The sequence below is a fragment of the Vicia villosa genome, unplaced genomic scaffold, assembly GCF_029867415.1.
Source record: "Vicia villosa cultivar HV-30 ecotype Madison, WI unplaced genomic scaffold, Vvil1.0 ctg.003089F_1_1, whole genome shotgun sequence".
Lineage (NCBI taxonomy): Eukaryota > Viridiplantae > Streptophyta > Magnoliopsida > Fabales > Fabaceae > Vicia > Vicia villosa.
The window spans coordinates 15580-36693 of record NW_026706110.1 but is presented as its reverse complement, the minus strand read 5'-3'; the positions used below and the strand labels follow the sequence as shown (position 1 = coordinate 36693).

The 21114-nt window shown below is 33.4% G+C and overlaps 1 protein-coding gene and 1 long non-coding RNA gene across 3 annotated transcripts; both read right to left on the bottom strand.

The window, feature by feature from the left end:
* Positions 1-513: 513 nt before the first annotated feature.
* LOC131640384 (uncharacterized) lies at positions 514-2411 on the bottom strand. Of its 2 annotated transcripts, XR_009295241.1 has the most exons (4): positions 2137-2411; positions 1127-1194; positions 930-1017; positions 514-769 (listed from the first exon to the last, which is right to left on the bottom strand). It is a non-coding gene; the product is annotated as an uncharacterized LOC131640384 (long non-coding RNA). The 2 variants fall into 2 exon arrangements; XR_009295240.1 differs by having other exon boundaries at positions 930-1194.
* Positions 2412-10923: 8512 nt separating this feature from the next.
* On the bottom strand, positions 10924-11930 carry LOC131640382 (ethylene-responsive transcription factor ERF017-like). The gene has a single exon (XM_058910782.1). The coding sequence runs from the start codon at positions 11791-11793 to the stop codon at positions 11143-11145; it is 651 nt and encodes a 216-aa protein (XP_058766765.1). The 5' UTR covers positions 11794-11930; the 3' UTR covers positions 10924-11142.
* Between the last annotated feature and the right edge of the window lie 9184 nt (positions 11931-21114).

The window sequence follows — 21114 nt, the reverse complement described above, 5'->3', positions numbered from 1 at the left end:
AGAAGTTTTGGGTTCATGCGCTCATTTAGGTCCATTAATTGAAGACGGAATTCAAGATGCCGTGATCTTCACTTCTTCTGTGCTTCAAATTATATTTTCTCTTCAAGGGTTCCTCATAGGGTTGCTCTTCTATTAGTTCTATTCTTTCAGCTACTGGCGCTTGTCATACAAGTTGATATGGATTAGAAGATTGGATTGAAGTCAAGGTTTCTTTGAGAAGTGAAGTCGAATTTGGATCCATTAATACTTTGAATTCAAATTTGTGTTTACATTTGTCAAATGAATCAAAGTTCTCAAACGTATAAGACTAGAAGATAAAGTGGAAGGAATTCGGAATAGTTGCAAAGGCTTTATTACTTGAAGAAAAGTTCAACATCCGATTCAAGCTCATTCAAGTATTATCCATGTTTCATTCACTCTTCATGTCATTGAGATCTAGAGGTAAAATCAGAAGAAACATCGTTGAGATGCCCACAAAGTCAAGAGATAAATTCAAGGATTCAAAGTCATTCATAAAGGAAAATTTACAAGATTACAAAAATTGTCCCAAGGTTCTCATCCATTACAAAAGTTCAGAAGATCCAAATGTCTATACATTCATCCAATTTCAATTACACATTACACCTTTCAAATACAAAATTGTTCTAAAGTCTTGATTCTATCTCTTGTTCCATCTTGTAAACCTTTTCCTCAAAGCTCCAAGCCGTACCCCATTCCACACAAACCTTCATAATGCTACACGAAACGCAACCGAAGCCAAATCTCAATCCTGCAACATTCAAACCATATCACACAACTATCTTCATTCAAAACAGTTTTGCAAACTAAACCAAAACAGTCTCATTTCGTATCATTTTCAAACTAATTCATCCTAACTTCTAACCAAAAAATAGCATTTCAAAATCAGCCCCTGCATACATATTACTTACCACCAACTTGCAGCCATTTCTTCACTTGTTAAAAGCAACCTGCATAACCACTTTCCCAAACAGAATCACAACAGTTCAGCATCAAATCCTGCACACACTCATAACACAAATATAACCAATTCAGATCCATACTAAAAGAAATAAAGAATAAAAAGACAAGTTATGTGACAGTCATGAAAAACCAAACAGCTCCATACTGCAAAACCTATTGCTTTGACCAAGTGATTCTTGTTTCTAAACCGTGTGCCATCCCGACTTAAGGTACCTGTCATCCACATAAAAGAGACACATTCAGCTCGCATCCATCTCAAGTCAAGTTCACGTATTTCATGGTCAGTCAAAAAACATATCAAAACCTGCCAGTTAACTCACATTTAACCTACACACATTCAGCCATAACAAAATTCAACTAACTGTCAGCCTTACTCTTCACACCCAACTTCTAACTGTTAATTTCCTAACTGTCCAAACTTCTAACTAACTGTAACTAACTTCCAATCTCCACACTCCTAACAGGGTTCTAACCAACCATAACTACCTTCATGAGTAACACATAACAGAAATTCAAACCTCTACTAACCGCCTTGTAACCAACTTCAAACTAACTTTCCTAACAGTTTGTTACAAACTCAACCAATTCACTAACTGAATCAATAACTAACAAATAACAGAAAAAACCTACTCAATCTTCACCCTCCATCTCCCAACCGATTCTCTCTAATCCAAAGGCCCTCAATCATCCTCGCTCTCTAACTGAATCTCAGAACCTCCATCTCTATATAACTGATCCACCACCTTCAATCACAAGTTACACGCTCATTTCTACCCTTCACCATCACCATCACAGATCCACTCTCATCTTCAACCTCTCTCTCTTTCTGAACCTTCATCATTCATCTTCTTCACTATCCATCAACCACCTTCAATCGTTCAACAAATCTTCATTCATCACTCTACACAGAAAATCAACAAAGAACCTTCAATCTTCAACCTCTCACCAATCATCTTCAACCATCATCCCTCAGCTCTCACGCCACACGACTACGAACTCACATTCTCCCAAACCTCACTCACTCTCACGCAATAATTCAACAACAACAGAAGAAACCGCGCACGGAATAGAAGATAGAAGAAGAAGAACAAATCAAAAAGAGAAGAAGAGATTAAGTCGTAACAGAAATGAGAAAAAGAGAACATAATGGCTAACCTGTAACAATTTCGCTCGATTCGTCTCCAACAGCATCATCATCATCGAATCATCGCTTGAATCGCCTTTGTACCACCTTCAACACACATCGGAGACGAGATTGAGACGAGAGCCTGAGAATTGAATCGAAGAGGCGGAGAGCGGTTTCTGAGTTCATCGGAGAAGTGGAGATCATTCCGCCGCCGTTCGCGAATGAGAGCGAGGAAGAAGATACGTTGAGAATTCCAATCGCCACACTCAGTAATCCCTAATCCCCAATTCTCTATTGCAATCCTTTTTCTTTTCTTTTTTTTTATTAATTGTTAATTTCTGTTGTAATAAAAACCTGATAAAAAATAAATATAATAAAAACTTGATCTGATAGTGAACATTCTGCATGGGCCACGTGAAACCGCTATTTCCACCCCCCAGACAAGGCCCAAATGCACCATTAGCAAAGATCTAGTTCCTTACAGCTTTTTACTAACACACTCCCCATTAGACAGATTTTTACTTTTATTTGAAATTGTTTCTTCTCTGAATTTCTGTTTGGAAAATCATTTTCTTATGCAATAAAAAATAAATAAAAATAGATTTTAAGTAGGATTGTGTGTGTACATAATTGTAGTTTTTTTGCATATTTTTAGATTTTATTTTGCTATTTTTAATAAATCCTTTCTTCATATATGTTCATCCTCCTTCACGTTTCGATAGATTTTGTAAAGCAATTTCGTTTAGTACCTTAGGACTAGAATTTAATTACCAATTTTTGTATGATTTCTGTAGACTAACCCATGATGTTGTGTATAAAAAATGAATTCCTAATTCTTTGTTTTGATTGGTATTTGGTTAGTGTTGTTTGACTCGATTAACATGCGTTTCTAATAGATGCTTGTGACGTTTGTGCTCTCAAATTGAAATGCATTCACGCAATAATGTTGATTCCTTTTTGTACATATAATTAGGGATGTTTAGAGGTCCTAAGACCTGGAATTGAAAATTTTAGATCATGCTTTCCTATTTTACTTGATTTTTCTTTCTTACATGTAAATAACTTGTTTTTGGTTGACGATTGCACCGTAACTTGTACAAATGACCCGTAATTTTGTGTGAAACTTCTTGGCATGACTTTGTGGTTGTTTAGGCATCTAGTATAGGCTATTTTCTACTGACTTGTACCATTTGATTGCATGTTTCTAACTTCATTCACAATTTGAAACCGCTTAGCTAGTATTAACCTAGTGTTGTCTAGTTTTGGTTAGAGTTTTGTATTGCTTCATGCTAATTGACTAATATAGAGTAACATAGGATATTAGAACTAGATGATTGAGTTTGCTACTGACTTGAGGCCTAGCTCATTGTGTTTACTTGCTTTTGTTTTGATTAATTGATGTTTGCCCGCTAATTGGTAAGTAATGATGCATGCGATACTTTGGTAACTTCTTGTGGATATTTTTGTGTGATACCGTGGTGCTTTTGTATTTGATTTGGGACATTCAATCCCTTGTTTTGCTACTGACTTGGGGCTTTCCTCTCTTGTTTCCGTGCTTAGCCTCTCATTTCTTGCTTTGATGTTGCTTATTCCTTACTATTGCTTGTCATGTTCCCGTAGACTCTTCCTTCTTTGTTAAGGGGAATTGAGATAGGATAGTTATCCTCGACCTTAGGGCCATTTGTAGATTAGAATAACATAGATTAGAATGTTAGATCTAGTTCCCTTTTGCATTCTTTTTCTTTTCAACTCTTTAAAACATTAATAAACGGAAGATGCGAATCACATTAAGAAAGTGATAGAGAAATGAGTGGGATTCATTCCCTAATCTATTTCTCAATCACTTAGTGACATAGAAGCGAGTGGGATCCATTCCCTAATCTGTTTCTCGGTCACTACTTAATGGGAGAGAAACGAGTGGGATTCATTCCCTAATCTGTTTCTCAAACATTAATTAATGGGAGAGAAATGAGTGAGATTCATTCTCTAATCTGTTTCTCAAACATTACATAATGGGATGGAAGTGAGTGGGATTCATTCCCTAATCTGCTTCTCGATCATTATACATTTTATGTGATTCGAATTGTGAAGTAAACTCCCCTTAAAAAATACACAACCAAAAACACTTCAAAACACCTAACAATGGTTCAGACTAAAACAAAGTAGAGAAAGTGGTGAGTGGCCCGGTATTGGGTACTGTTCATCACTCATCTATCCTAAAAGACACAAACCAATCATTCCTTTTTCTTTTGCCTCGTAGGCACCTAAGGGCAATGTCATTTCCGTTCGTACGCATCGTAGGTGTTCCCTTATGCAAGAACGTGAACGTTGACTCCGCCCAATTAAAAAACACAAAAACAAACAGAAAATCTTTAGCCGAGCTACGGTAACTCTGATTCCTGAAAAGGATACGTAGGCAGCGGGGTAGGGCCCGTGCGAGTACAATTCTTTATTTTCCCTACATTTTGCATTCATTTCGCATTTAGACATAGACATGATATACACCCTTTAGATAGAAACAAACGTAGGTGGATACCATCGAGTACGATGGGCGTGAGGGGTGCTAACACCTTCCCCTTGCGTAACCGACTCCCGTACCTTGATTCTCTGGTCGCAAGACCCTGTTCCTTCCTTTGTTAGGTTTCCTGATATTCCTTTCCCTTATGGGATAAATATATTGGTGGCGACTCTGTTCATTTTTCGCGAGCGTGCGACAGTCATGTACGTGTTCGCTGAGCGAGGGTTAGAGAGCAGGAAGCGAGAGTTCTCTAAGTGAGCAGGCAGCAGTAATTCGCTAAGTGAGCGTTAGCGAGCAGGCAGTGAGTGATGAAAGAACAAACATAACTTTTTATCTATAAGTCCAAATGACGTCCCATTTAAAGTGTTGGAAAGATAACACAATTTACTATCAAATGAAATTAGTTTCAGGGGATGAATGTGTCATGATAACATGAATAATTGATGAAAATGCTAATTATAACTGGTTAATAATGTAAATGTTGAATATTGATAATATTGTTATTACACTGGTGTGGTTATAATAATGTTATATTGAAGATGCTTATTGTAACACCCCAATTCTATCGGGTAATTATAAGTGAATATCAGAGTGCATTTAAAAATATTCAACATATAATAGGATGTCACATCTCAACTTAAACCAACAAACATACTTATAATTTATTTAACATAGCATTCGGAAACACAACTTTATTCAATGGAATCCAACTTCAACTTAACATTTAAAATCAACTTAGAAACATCTTTTATTCAACTTAAAATAATTGTCAACATGGAATACAACAACTTAAATAATAACGACGATCCCCCCGAGTGCTACATATCAGAGCCAGACCCTCTTGACTTAACATAAAGATAACCTCGAACATCCACAGCTAATCTTGAGTATCTGCCCATTTCCCATGGTATGAGAAATATCAGCAAAGGGGTGAGATATCTTACAATATAAAGGAATGCATGATAAATAATATAAGAGGTATAGATCATACATAATTTCACCACTTCTTATCACATAACATTGTGAATTCAAGCTCTCATTTTTTAAGATAATTTTGATGAAGACAAAGACATGACTAAAGAATATAATCAAAGCAAAAGAAAGGAAAATGGAATTTCAATGGTTTCAAAAAGATATTTTAACAAGATGGTAAATATGGTATTTCATATTTAAATATATAATTTTTAGTGCTTAAGATCTCTCATTTAGTTCCAACCATAAAAAAAATTAATTAATTCATTTAAAAAAAACTTTTTTAGCATATGATAATTGTTATGCATATTTTAAATGAATTATACAAATGCTTTAGTGGTAATAGTTTGGTATAAATATCTTATCCAAGAGCTCATGGGTTCAAGTTTGGTTGGGGTCCATCCCATTTTTGGTTAGCATTTTATTTCAAAAAACTCTTTTTTAAAAACCATCAATCGATTGTCATATTGGAACAATCTATTGTCTTGCTTACATGTTAAAATCTTGGAACAATAGATTGTACAATAGATTGATCCTCTTCCATTTTTTATTTTTATTTTTTATTACCAGACACATCTCTTCATGGCACTATAATGTTACATCTCTTCATTTTAAATTAACACCTTGTCACATTTCTTTTTAAAATGATATGTCTGGTTTCCAAAAGGTGTGAGTGCTATATTTATTCAAATTTTATTTTTTACGGATAACACTTCTCTTTTTCATAAAATATTCACACAAAGATTTCCACTGTACTTTACTGTTAATTTTCAAAGTGTCAAGAATTGTGCATTATTTTCATATTCAAATAACATAAGTTCTTGAGCATTATTAGTTATATATTTGTGTGATATACTATATTAAAAGAGAAGAAAAATTCTACTGATAGAATTTGTTTCATCTGTTGTACCAAATTTCAATTATCAATTATATGTAATTATCAATTCATGATAAATCTGTTATTACCTTGTTGTTCAGGATTGTTGGAAGCAAGAGATTCACTTTGAGAGGATTGTTCTCATAAGTAGTTTTAGTGAAAAATCCAAGAGATTTATTTTTGGTCCAAGAGGATTGTTCTTGGTGTTGTTGCTGTGTGTTGTACAAGTTACCAACAATAGTGAGGGGAACCAGGATATATCCTTGTGTAATTTATTTTTCTGCTTTTTAATCTTCCCCTAACTTCAGCATAAACCAGAAATATAATCTATACAACACCAAAAACCGATAAAATTTTTAAGAACCTAATTCATCTCCTCTCTTAGGCGCACTTCGTACTTACGAACATCTCACAACAATTTTCATCGCAAAATAACTTATCAATATAATACAACTTTCAACACGACAACAATGTCATTAATAAATTAGGACAACATATTCAGATTCACAATTATAAGATCATCACGTCACAACAAACATCTCACCGTCCTATCACAACAAACATCTCATCATCTTAACAATCCAAACACAATTCAAATGCAATTCGAATGCAATTCAATGTGACTCAAACTTATGCATATGCATGTGGTACCATTGGAGTAAAACTCCTGTCTCAAACATTTTCCATTGGGCACATCGTCGCTATTTGCCATTAAGGTCGTCGTGTTTTCCATAGTTTTCAGGCCTTCGTGTTTGCCATAATTTTCAGGCTATGCAATAGATGTGACTCAAATGACGCACATCCACAAATACAACATAAACAATACGTCACAACATCGTCTAGAACACATCAACTCAATGCCAAGGTTCTATGGCAATAACCATATCATTACTATTATAGTAATTCATCACGTCTCAATCACGTTGCTTTGTCATATCATTATACAACATTAATTCACTTCACAATACAACTTATCAATATTGACCATATGGTCTACAACAAGAACAACAAATTCCACATACTAGCTACAACGACAACAATTTCATCATATTAATAACAACATCAGCTAATTCATCATGTTAACAACAAACATCAACAATTTGTCTAATTAACAATAAACATCAATAATTAATCTAATTAACAACAACATCAACACATTCATCATATTCCGCAATAACAACAACGAATTCATCATATTAACAATAACATCACATTACACGAATCAAGTAACATCATAACACGACATATTCAACTTCCTAATAACAACTTATTCATTATTAATTCATCGCAAGGCATCATTATCAGCTCATACATATCAAACACATACAAATAATCATATATAGCGTACAACATCATTATCAATTCATACATATCAAACACATACAAAAAGTATAAGTCATATTAAATAATATTCTAATGGTTCTCAATCCTTTCTTATAAGATAGGAATCTATTTTAGCTTGCCATAGGTTTAAACGACACTTAAAAAAGAGCTACAAATCAAAAGATACATCATTTCAAAGTTTAAAAAAGTTTTACACAGCAGAGTCCGCTCAACGACCCTCCAGCGCACTTAATGGAGTTTAATTTCCAACAAGCCAGCTTGAAGCGTGCTTGTGCATACTAAAAACAGTAACTTTCAGTTTTCGCAGCTCCGCTTAGCGAGCTCACGCATTTACAAATTTTCACTCACCATCCGCTTAGCGAGCCAGGGGCCGCTTAGCGGACGCGCAATTATGCAGAAAAATAACAGATTAAACAGACCTGCATAATTCCACTTCCACCACACCAAACCCTTCCCAAACAGCAATTAGAATCATATAACAATACCAACTAACATCATTCATCAACAATAATCATTCAAAACATGTTTTCAACCATAATATCATGGAAATCTGTCACAAACCCTAACAATACCAAAACTATGAAACTGAAAGATTAAAGGTTGAACACAAATCACAACATCATTCACTCATCTAAATCTCTAATAATTCATCAAGTGCTCAGCAAAACATTCATCAATTTCAATATTCATCAACATCACCAACATTACAATTCTCTATATATTCATGGATTTCAATTATGAAGCCTAATCTCTACCATATCCATCATCATGCCAACCCTTACCTTAGCAAAAACTTCATCTTCACCAATGGAGTTCTTCCCCTTTATGCCCTAGCTTTCCTCTCTTCTTTCTCTTCTTTCTATTCTTTTACCAAAATGAGTTATGAGACTAAATCTCTAAAACTCCAACTCTTACTACCTCACTAATGGGCTTAACCCATAACTCTACCACTTAGGCCCAATGCTACTAACTTCATTATATTATATATCCAATAAATCATAAAATATACTATACTTAATTAAATAGCCACACAACATAAACGAATATTATTCCCAATAATATTTCGCAACTACAATCGATCCATAACGCAAATAATACCAACTCGCTATTATATTTCCCCGACTAATCTGACCATAAGCTTAACTGCTCAAATCAACACATTAATCCAATCACGCCTTTAGAATAATACCGATAAATCTCGACTTCAACTAATTCCAACGAATAAATCCTTAATCAATTTAATTAGATAATTAATTAAATTCAGAGTGTTACACTTATATGTGTCTATGATTAATTGTTGTGTATGAATAATTGTGATGATTATTAAAAATGTTGCATATTTAATTATACATATGCTATGTTTATTTTGATTATGTTATTTGTGGCATACATAGTCAGAAGAGGGGCCAATGTGTATGTGTTGTTGTTGTTGTTGCATGTTGAGAGTCCATGCATTAATATTTTATGAACTTCGATTCTTTACGATGAGCCTCGATCCTATGATGAAGGTTTGGGTGTGAGTAGCTAATTCCTCTTACGGGGGATTAGTGAAGCGTTACCTATGGTGATGGTAGCGATTTTGGTGTGCTCCGGTTCCAAGAAGGAATCGATTCTATGGTGGGGATCATGGAGTGAAATAAACCTAAGTGTCTATAATTTGGTACCACATGCATGTTGACTCAGTTGTTAAGTACATTTGAATTTGTGATTGCATATCACTGATTTATTATGTGTTATGATGTGCGGATGAGAATACTTGATATAGTTATGCCGTCGTGATTGATGTGTGATGTTGTTAATTATTCTACTTCCAAGTATCTTTACCACTGATTATTGAATTGTATTCTCACCCCTTCTATTTGAATGATGCTTTATATGGGCATCGTGCAGATACTCAAGAGTAGCTTGTTGAAGTAAGTGGAAGATATCCATGGAATTTAATCCATAGTTTATCGTTTTATTTAGTAGCGTCTTGCTCTGATTATGTAACATTGGATTGGGAACGACTGTTTTAATTCTTATGTTGTTAAGTTGAATTCGTAAGACTAACTTTTGTTAATGAGCCTTCGAGAGCTGTTGAGTTGATCTTTTACGACTCTCTTATTTCATTATTAAAGTTGAAGTTTGAACCTATGATTAATTTCTTACTTTATCTTCCATAATTATTGTCGATGATTTCCGCTGCGATGACACTTTGAAATGGAAGTGAGCAAGCGATGATATGGTTATTTGTTTCCCATATGAACATGTGATACCAATTAGATTGGTTGAAAAACTCGTGTTACGGGGCAGGATGTGTGTGACACCTTAGGTGGTTGTATTTATAATTAATTTATGCAAAAATTCATGTGCAGAGTTTAGAGTGTTACAACATATGTAGCCGTAACGAGGACCGTCGGTGAGCTTCCTAAACAACTTCTCTCTCTATCTATCTTTCTTTCTCTCTCTATCTTTCATTTAAATTTTCATAAGCAAATTGTTAAATACATTGATTGAGTAATCGATTCGTAGTGATTTTCAATTAATTGTTCAAAGCTAAGTTAGTTGATTGTCTTACAATCAAATTGGTTGTAAAAGGTTTTTTATATCAACAAACTTAAAAAAAAAAAAAAAAAATCAAATGTACAATAATTTGTCAATTTACGTTTTTCTACTAATTTCATTAGAAATAGGTTGTCTTAGTGAAACTATTATAACGTTTGATTGAGAACTTTGTGTGTTAATTGTTTATCATTGTTATACATTTCTTAATATTGTGTGTATATCCGAGTTTTCAATAATCAATTCGGTCTAGACATTTTTTTCGATCTAAATTTAAAACTTCTACTTGTCATAGAATTTATTTTTTCAAAAATATTTTAAAAACTGAAATGTTATCTTGGAGATTTATTCAACCTCTTTTATATAAGTTGCCGTCATCTAACAAAAATTTCTATATTTTTTATTAAAGAGTTCAAATTATCTCTTCAATTAAATCTAGTCAATTGATGATCTTAAAAAATAATTTATAAACTATTAAAAACAACTTTTTAGTCTTTATCACAATATCAAAATGAAAAAACAATTTATATTTATGTTAATTACTGGAACTGGCCTTTACTCTAATTATGGAAAATCACTATAATTCATTGAATGACAAATAAAATTACATAAGCTTAGAACTTTACAAGTGAATAATATTACTGGTACTAAATTAGCCTAAGGATTGATCCTATAAAAAAATGACCAACCCAAACCCGAATCGATGATCCGGAATTAGCCTTTTGGATAAACAAAAACTATCCACAACCAACCCGACCCGACCCTATACCTATCCTTAAATTCTTAGTAATTCCATAAAAAAGTATCGTTAATTATTAATCCATCCAAATTCTCTTCTCCATAATCATAATTAGGAAACTCCGGGATATAAAAATCTCCTCCAAAATCATCAAAACTCGGAAAATTTGAGTAATCGGGTTCGATATTACTCGACCCGTTTACCGCAAACAAATCCGAAAACAACCCGTTTTGCTTCGAATCACACTCCGTCTGAAATGTCGAATCCGAAACAGCCGGAGACTGTGATTCTGATTCCATAGGAATCAACAATGCAGCTCCCTCCGATGAAGAAGACTCCACCTCCACGGCATTATTATCGGGTTGACCCGGATCCGAATCATGAACATACGAATTCGCAAAACGGGCTGCCGCAGCCTGAATCTGAGAAGGAGTCATAGACCTTCCTCCAGGAATCTCCGGAATATTACCGGGAAAGTTAAACCTAGCACCACTGCCACGTAAGCAAAACATAGCCGCGTCGAATGCACGCGCCGCCTTCTCAGCAGAGTCATAAGAGCCCAACCATATTCTCTGACGGCTGTTCGGTAGTCTGATTTCGGACACATATTTCCCCCATTTCCTCTTCCTCACTCCTCGGTAAACCGAATCACTTCGTTCCGCCGCAGGTTGTTGTTCCACGTTGGTCTTCACCATGGTTATTACAGTAGAATAGTACGATGTTGTTTTTTTGTTGTGTCGCTTGTTGTTGGAACCGAAACACAAAACTCAGAAAGTGTTTTTTTAAAAGAAGAATCAAATCTCTGTCGTTTGTTGTTTGGCTGCGTTTGAGAGTGAAACAATTTATATATAATTCAAGCACGAAGAAACGAGTGAAAGAAGTTTGACTAACTGTTAAAAGAGTCAACACTCCTGAGTTCTAAGACGTGTATTTTGATTTCAGAGAGAATAATAAAATTTGATCCATTGGATCGTTACACGTGTACGATCACGATGAACTTATGATTCTCCCCAAACTCATACGCGTTGTGAAGTGTCTCTAGACAACAAAGTTGAACCATGTGATCTTAAATGAAAGATGCATGTGAATTAAAAATGGGTGATGAAAACAATGTGCATTTTTTTTCTAGAGTTTTAAATTCAATGTGGGATTTTCGTTTTTGGTTTGGAACAATGTATGGTAATTGGTAATTAATGTGATAATTATTTCCAACGGTGGAACCGGTTTTTACTGCCAGTGGTTTTAATTTTCATTCCTTTGGTGTTAAGGACTTCACATTCCCAATACATTAATTGTTTGTGCAATTTATTTTCTAGATGACCATGAAAAAGTAATTATCCATTATCTTTCGTTTTAAATATTAGTCTTCTTGACTAAGTTATAAAAATAAAATAAAGTATAAAACTTTGTTTTTTATTATAAATTGTTTTAATATTTTTATATAAAAAATGTAATTTTATTAGATAAAAAAGGAACTTAAAAACGATTTTACAAAATTGTTTTTTAATTAATGATATTAAAAAACTAAATTTAAAAATTGAAATAAGAGAAAATAAATAATAAATACTTAAATATATAATAAAAAGATTATTAACGATTTATTAATATTGTAAAATAATTAATAATTTATATTTTTCAAAATAACTCATAATAAAAAATGGAGGGAGGAAAGTTAATTTTTGAAATTTATATTTAAAAATAATTATTTTAAATTTCTCTTAAAAGTTTATTATTAATCATAGAAATATAAGTAAATTGAAAAATTTAATCGAAAAACTTAAAAGAATTTTACACAAAGAGTAAAAAAAATCTAGAGAATCCTATATATAAATGGGAGGTTAAAATTTCAAATATAAACAAAAAGTTAAAAATATTCTATTCAAATTTAAATAAATACATTAAATATTTTAGTTTAACTTAAGACAAAAGTGGGTGCGGCGAAATTTCATGTATCTCTTATTGACACGCACGTCAAAGGTTCACCAAACATACGTCCAAACAAAAGCTATAAAAAAATGTTAAGAGTGTGTTTGGAATATGAAATTTGAAATCTTAAAGGAAATTAAAATTTAAAACAATTCAAATGATTCAATTGAAATTCATTTATTTTTAAATTATTTTGTTTGGATAGAGTATTAAGATAATTCATTGATAGATTTTTGGGGTCATTTTTTATAAAATTTAAATTTTTCAGACCAAATTAAAGAATTGAAAAGTAGGGATCAATTTACAATTTTTAAAAGTTTGAAGGATCAAATTGTAAATATTAAAAATTATTAAGGACCAATTTATAATTTTTGAGGTCAATTTTATAATTTCAAAAAATATGAGGACTAATTTGCAAAATTTGAAAAAATAATAGTAACAAATAGATTCAATGGAGTATGAGAGAAATTTCAAATTCTTTGATTTTTGGTGTCATTTCAAAATGATTAAATTTAATTTAGATAAAATACTCCATAAACTTCCATCATTTTAACAATTCTTCATTTTTGTATCCAAACAATAAATTTTGTGCAAATCATTTTAAATTCCCTCAAAATATTACATTACCTTATTAAAATGCTACATCCATACACACTCTAAAAGTATTTTAAGACATGATAATAGAATATCTTAGGCAAATACAAACGGTAATAGTGTAATACGGTGGGAGAACTGACTTTTAATAATGTTGCGGATAGCAAGAGTGGCCACCGACTTTTATTTTATCCAATTGGAAAGGCAAAAAGAACAGGAAAGACCTTTGAAAGATTTTGAGTTCGCGGGGTAGGTTATACAAAGGGGAGGTGTAAGCACCCTTTGTATCCATGGTTATCCACGGGCTTTTAATTTCTTAGCTCACTTTGTTTGAATTGTTTGAAAGAGTGTCGTGTGTGAATTGAAAAGATTTGAATAAGGACTATAGCTTGTAAATAAGCGTAGCCTTTTTTAATTGATTTGAAAAAAGGGTGTGAAAAGTAATTTGAGTTTGAATAGTGAGTAAGCAGTTAAAAGCACATACCCTAAGTTTAATATCTTTCTGTACTTTAAGATTTTCGTTTGAAAGGGACTATCCATACCATAAGAAGGGTAGGTAGTCTTTTTGTAACACCCTTCTAAACCCCGCGGAAAATTAACATCAAAATCAGAGTAAAACATGAAAAAGGGTATTACAACTCCAATAAAATAAACAAATATTCATGTCATGCCACAAAGGAACGATAAACCAAAAATTATTCAGGTAGCATGTTAACACAGCGGAATAATCTTAACACCTGAATAATCAAACATCCGGAGTCGAAGACTCATAATTCAACCATAAACCATAAACAAAACAGAAGTTTATCAGCCAATTCTAAAATAACGTTCCCGGTGTTACACGACCAAAGCATGACACAGACCCAACTGACTCTAACGAACTACTTGACGAGCTAATCCTCACCAAGTACACAAGCTACTCCTCAATCTGAAAAATAACAACAGTAAGGGTGAGTTTCATTCGCATTAACAAATGTTATAGGAATATAAACAATACAACTTCATCCATACGTTATTCACCCAAATCAATTATATTCAGATAATATAGCAACATTCATCAAATACAGTCATTCACATCAGAATACACACAATCATAACATTGGACAACTTCCATTCATGTTCTAATTATACACAACAACCTAATGCAATGCAACTAAATGCATGTGGTACCAAACATGGGATAACCCATCTCACCGATCCACCACCATAAAGATTCGGCTACTTCTCTCACTAATTCCACACAATGGGAATTAGCTACCGCTGTCCCACCACCATAAAGGATACAGCCCACAACATGATTATGAAATGCATGCATCAACCACGACATGCTCATCATCAACATCCACCAACAATTCATAATCATTATTTCACAATATACAAGCATAATAATATCACAACCATTTGATATTCACCACAACATAATACATTTAATCACAACAATATGTTATCATCTCAACAATCGTACTAGCTAAAACACCGCATAGCATGTTCGTACTGTCATACCCCAAAATTTGCCCTCCTATATTCAATCAAAGGTCCCTCACTTTATTTCCAATAACTCAAGGCTCAAGGTTTCTTCTCGAGCAACAGTCTCCTAATCGAGGGCCTCATAAACTAGGGTTTGCACTTTATCAAAGAATCTGAATCTTCAAAGTCTCAAATGGGTCTCAAGGTGTTCCATATATCTCAAGGTATCTCCATGGAAATTATCAAGCTTCAATCCCAAGGATTTCCCACACTTTCATGATTTTTATATTATGGATTTTGATCCATTTAAATATAAATTAAACTTAGAAAAATATCAAATAAATGGATTGAAATGTATGAATCATTTTAGATCATCCAAGGGGCCCAAATAACAAATTCAAGAGGTCCAAATTCAATGGCATTTGGTTAGAAAAAAGGAGGGTCTCAATATAGAAAGTTTCATGTTTTTTTAAGAGAATTCTTTCTCACTTGATACAAGGGATCCAAGAGCCCATTTAGGAACCCTAAGAAGATCATATATATTCTAAAAAAACATGGGGGGCTGGGGGGACGAAAATAGGGCTAAAAGAAAATAGGGTTTAGAGAAAAGAAAACGATGCAAAACTAGGGCATACAAGAGAATGGTCCTTGATCACTTTCAAGGAATTCTAACGATCTGAATCCCTTCCTGAGGATCAAGAGAACGAGAAAGAGTCAAAATCCACGCCCAGCAACGTCTGAACATGGCATACAGTAATTAAGTTTTCACTTGTATTTTGCTTTTTTCGTATTTCATTATTACAGGTACTTTTAATCTGAGCTAACGATATTAATGAGTTCATGGAGCAATATAGGAGAGGTCTGAACCATCACATGAGACTTTGAACGCAAGAACAGGTCCTTGCCATTGTTGCCCGAGTTTGCATCATCTTCTCTATATCTCGCGATACAACGATTTTCAGGTCAAAAGGATTGCACCATTGGATGCGCAACCCTCGAATTAGGTGGATAGGGTCTTTTCCTGGCTTTTATTTACGCTGTTTCGCAGGTAGAATCGTGAGTACAGTCGGAGAAGATAACCGGAAAGTTATTCCGGTGACTCTGAAGCATGGTGGACCGACGATAGCTGCGTGGCGGATTACCATTTGTCCATTCAAAATGCAGGGACTCAGGGATGCGCGCGCTGCAACATGATTGGTGGGTCAATGAGGAGGTGTTCTCTCTCTTCATACCATTGGTGGGTGCAGAGACCAGTGGGGCCAGGTTTGACTTTCGATTCAAATTTTCAGCATTAATTTACTCTCTAACATAATACTTTCGGATTACATTACTTACAAAAAGACAAACCAGCACAATTGGTTAAGGGAGAAGGTTTGTCGCCCCTAGGTCCTGGGTTCGATACCCAGCGTCCTATATTATTTTTGTTCAATTACTTGCTACGGATCCAGGGCCTCTCTTGCCATGTAGCTTACAATGCACCACCAGTCTTCACCATCAGATTTCCATGCACCACCAGTCTTCACCATCAGATTTCCTACTATCCAGATCTAACGTGCCAGGGATTGAAAGACCACCATAGACCTTCAATAGCTCCCCACACAGGAATAAAGCCAGGTTCTATTAGATTTTTTTGTATATATTATTTGTATAATTATATTAAATTCAACATATTTGTTATATAATTTGATTTTTAGGATTAAGTTAATAATGTAATTAGGGTTAGATTAGTGACTAGGGTTTAAAATTATATTTTCCGATTATCTCGATTAATTCGATTTAATTTATTTAACTAATTTTAAAAAAACCCTTATAAATACATTAAGATATTAGGGTTTGCTCCATCCCATTTGCCCAAAGTATCAAGATATTAGGATTTAATTTATTATTCGTTCCGACTAAATCTATTGGTCGCGATGGTTAATAATCGATTAATTTAATTAATCAAATCCTATAAATTAAAATACAATTATTTTGCTAAATGGTTTTAACCACCTTATTGGTTATGATGATTAGCATATTTCCCCTTATCAATTCGTTATTATTTGTAATCGAATCTATCGATTATAAGGGGTAACGATAAATTAATAAATTAATAATTAAAATACATCAATTTGCTAAAAGTGATAATCGAATCAATCGATTAGAATTGCCAGAAATCCTTTACTAATCTGTTAACTATGGCGATCGAATCTATTGATCGTTGCGGTTAATAGTGCCATATTAAATCAGGGTTGTACGCCCAAAACACTTAAAATACATCTGTTATACCCCAAAATTTGCCCACTTCTTTTTTCAGGAAAGTTTCAATATGAAAATTAAGAGTCTCATATAAACATGGATTTTTTTTTTAAAATATCCTGACATATGAAGAACTTGGTTTTCAGAATTTTTCTTACACAGTAACTTGGCTTACAGTGGAATTTATTCTTACGCAAACGCCAAATACTGTTCTTTACTTCACAAATACTATTTATTTATTTTACAGATAAATAGTACTAACACAGTTCATGCAGGGTTAAATCTTTTTGCAGGCGCAAAAGCAGGAAACTCACACTGTACTGGTAACAATTGTTTTTGTTTTCCCACTAACTTTTGTGCTATATTCCATTATTTTCAAAATCTTTTCAAATCTATCCTTTCAAATTCAAATCTCAACTTTATTCTATCCATCTCTCTTTTCCCAACAATACCTTACACTTTCTTTCAAATCTCACTACCACTCAAATTTCCTTTTGTACGGAATCACATCATTCCCCAACGTCTCTATCATCTTTCCATTCTATAAATACCTCTCATTCTTCCCACAAATCTCACATCAAATTCTAAATCATCTTTCAAATTCCTACCTCATAATCCATCATTTCTTCTTCCCTAGCAAAAATGGCAAAATGGATAGAAACACTGCTTCTTACAGTCGTCACCATTGCTACGGTGATCACAACTTTCTTCTGCCTACACAGTCCTGAGAAGTGTGGACCTGCAATGGTTGCACTCCCACTCCTCTACATGTTATTAATCATAGCATGGTTCGTCAACCGTCATTTTTAAAAATTTGTCGTGTTTCTTATTTTCTTAAACGTACCGTTTATTCGTCGTACTTTTCAATATAGTATGTAATATTTATACTGTCAGTATTAAATGTTGTACTAGTTGTCATAATATTGCTTAATTACTAAGATAATATTTTGTGTATTTTCTGCCAGTCAAATATTTCTATTTCTGTGCATTAAATAATTTTCAGGTTATTATCGGTAATTTTGCCCGCATACCGTAAATATCAGTTATTTATTATGTTTCTGTTTTCTAACAAGTCATGTAAATAAATTTTCATGCTTCACACCAAACAAAAACAAAAATAACAACAAAAAAAAAAAGAAAATTAACTTTGACGGTTGATTTTTCACTTTAACTGCTGCTTCAGTACACGAACAGTCGGTTGACAGACAAACTGCAGACAGTACAATTCACAGTGATTTGTACAATCAATCAAATCAATCATTCACAATTCAAATTTCCAAGATTTTTGTGTTAGAAGTCTTCTGAATATCACATGATTAGCAGAAACTCAACACTGCACAAAAATCAGGTACGCTTAACTGCCTCCTATACAGACAGTCCCTAATCAGGGTTTTTCTTGTTTTAACAGGAGCAACAAGTTTTGAGAGCTCAAATGGATTTCATATACATCCATACATCTCAAAGTACCATCATACAAATTTTCAAACTTCAATTCACTCAGACGCACCGTCAGCAGCTCAAACAGTCAACAGACGACCCGTTTGACCAAAAAAGTCAACTGACAGTCAAAAATGAAATTTTTTGTCAAAGTCCATATTTTGTCAAAGGATTCAACATTCGATCATTGGATGATCACAATTCATCAAGGAAAGATCAAAAATCAACAAAACCCTAAGATTCAAAATTAGGGTTTTTGCCTGAAAAGTCAACTCAACTTTGACTGATCATAACTCTCTCATCCTTCATCCAAAAAATGTCAACCAAAGCTCATTTTGAAGGAAATTCAATTATCTTTCAAATGCAATTGATCCCATGGTCATAGCATTCACCATTTGAAAAATATGGCCAAAGACATTACAGGTCATTTTCAAAGTCAACAAAAAGACACTTTTTTCAAATGGACACACAAGGAGAACCAAAAATCATTTTGATATGAGACCAAAGACATTGGTTAGAGGACTCTTTGAGGTTTCCAAAAAGTGCAAGATCTCCTTCATATGACAAAAATTGAAGGATTTACACCTTGTTGAAGTTGGCTAAATTTTGGGAAAATGCATGAAATCAACATTGCTCAAAAATGTTTTTTTTCCAAATGAGTCCAAGTTTTTATGGTCCAAACATCTTTGCCATGTTACTATGGGCCTCCCACGACCAAGACAAAGCCCACATCTTTATTGGCCATTTTTTGCATAATTTTATCTTACTTTAAGATTAAAATTAAAAGGAAAATGCATGGATAATGGTTGCTTGGCCTCCAAGTATGACTCACTTCAAGGAATCTTCATTTTTTCTGCAAGAATTGAAGAGCAAGACAAGAGCATTGAATGGAGTCAAGCTTGGTCAACAATTCAAAGATTTTTAATATTTTAAAAATCAAACTTTCAACAAAGACAACAAAGCTTCTTAGCTTGAGTTCCAAGCAACTTTGGGCTATAAAAGAAGCATCATACTTCAGCAAAAGAGGGACACACGAAATAGGGCAAGAGTATAGCAAGAAATATCACAAAAATTCTCAAAATTTGCATATACTTTGTAATTTTCAAATTCAAATTTCCAATCAATATCAATACCAATAAACACTTCTAATCATCTCCTCAAACATTATAGAGTAAGATTGAGCTCTAAATATAGACATATGAGAGTCGTATAAAGCACTTAAAGCTCTTCATGTACATATGAGTTTTATTTTCGTTTTTGTATATGCAACTAATTTCACTGCAAACTAACCACCCTAACATCCTTATGGGGACCTATATGTGTGATCTGGGCCTTAGCATGAGTGTTCCAACGTGAGGATCAGGCTCCACCATTAAAACGAGTCCATGAGTGTTTAAGCTTCATCTTCTTCGTATCCATAGCTAGGAGCTTCAAACCTTAAAACAAATGACATATTTGGATTCAGGACACTCTAATTAGTGGATCTGGGTCACTTGTTTCTATTGCTAACTCGTATTTTTTGCAGGTTCATAGGTTGTTAAAAAACTGGAATTTTAACGTCCAAATAGGGGAGGTTAAAAACCCCCGCTATTTGAAGCTGAAAACCTCACTTCTGGAGGTTGAAGACGACCACGCGTCCAAGCGTGGTTCGTCTGACTTTTCAGCGCGCCAAGGTGGCCCTTCCCTCAAATCTTATTCGCTGGTCAATCCAGCGTGGGCCCCTGCAAAGACTTTGAATCCCCTTGGATTCAGTGTACACCATCATACCATGCACCTACAAATCTGTGCCCTTGGATCAATCTCAAAGCCAATCCAACGCCTCACACATGCAAGCTCACCATGCTCCTTCATTAATTGCCACACCAGATCAGTATCCTTATATTTTTAATTTTATTTTCTATTTTTATTTTAGTTTCTTTGATAAATTAATTAAAAATAGTTAAAAACTTCCAAAAATTCCACAAAAAATATTTTAAACTTCTAAAATAATATATTATTTTATGAAACAAAAATATTTTATTTTTCTTCAAAATTTCAATATTTTTCATAATTAATTAGTATGTATTTGTATATTTGCTTATTAATTATTTTAATTAGTCAAAAAATCATAAAAAAAAATTGTTCTTTGTGTTAAATATTGTTTATATATCATAAACTAATTTTGTACATATTTAGGATAATTTTCTCTTTAAGTTTTAATTATTTGTGTAATTATTTGCATAATTATGTTTTGATTAACTTAAAATATCCAAAAACAAATTTCAAAAATTCCAAAAAAATTAGTTTTGTTCTAAAATCAATTAACAAACATTTTGTACATATTTTTAAACTTATTTGCTAGGTTTAATCATATT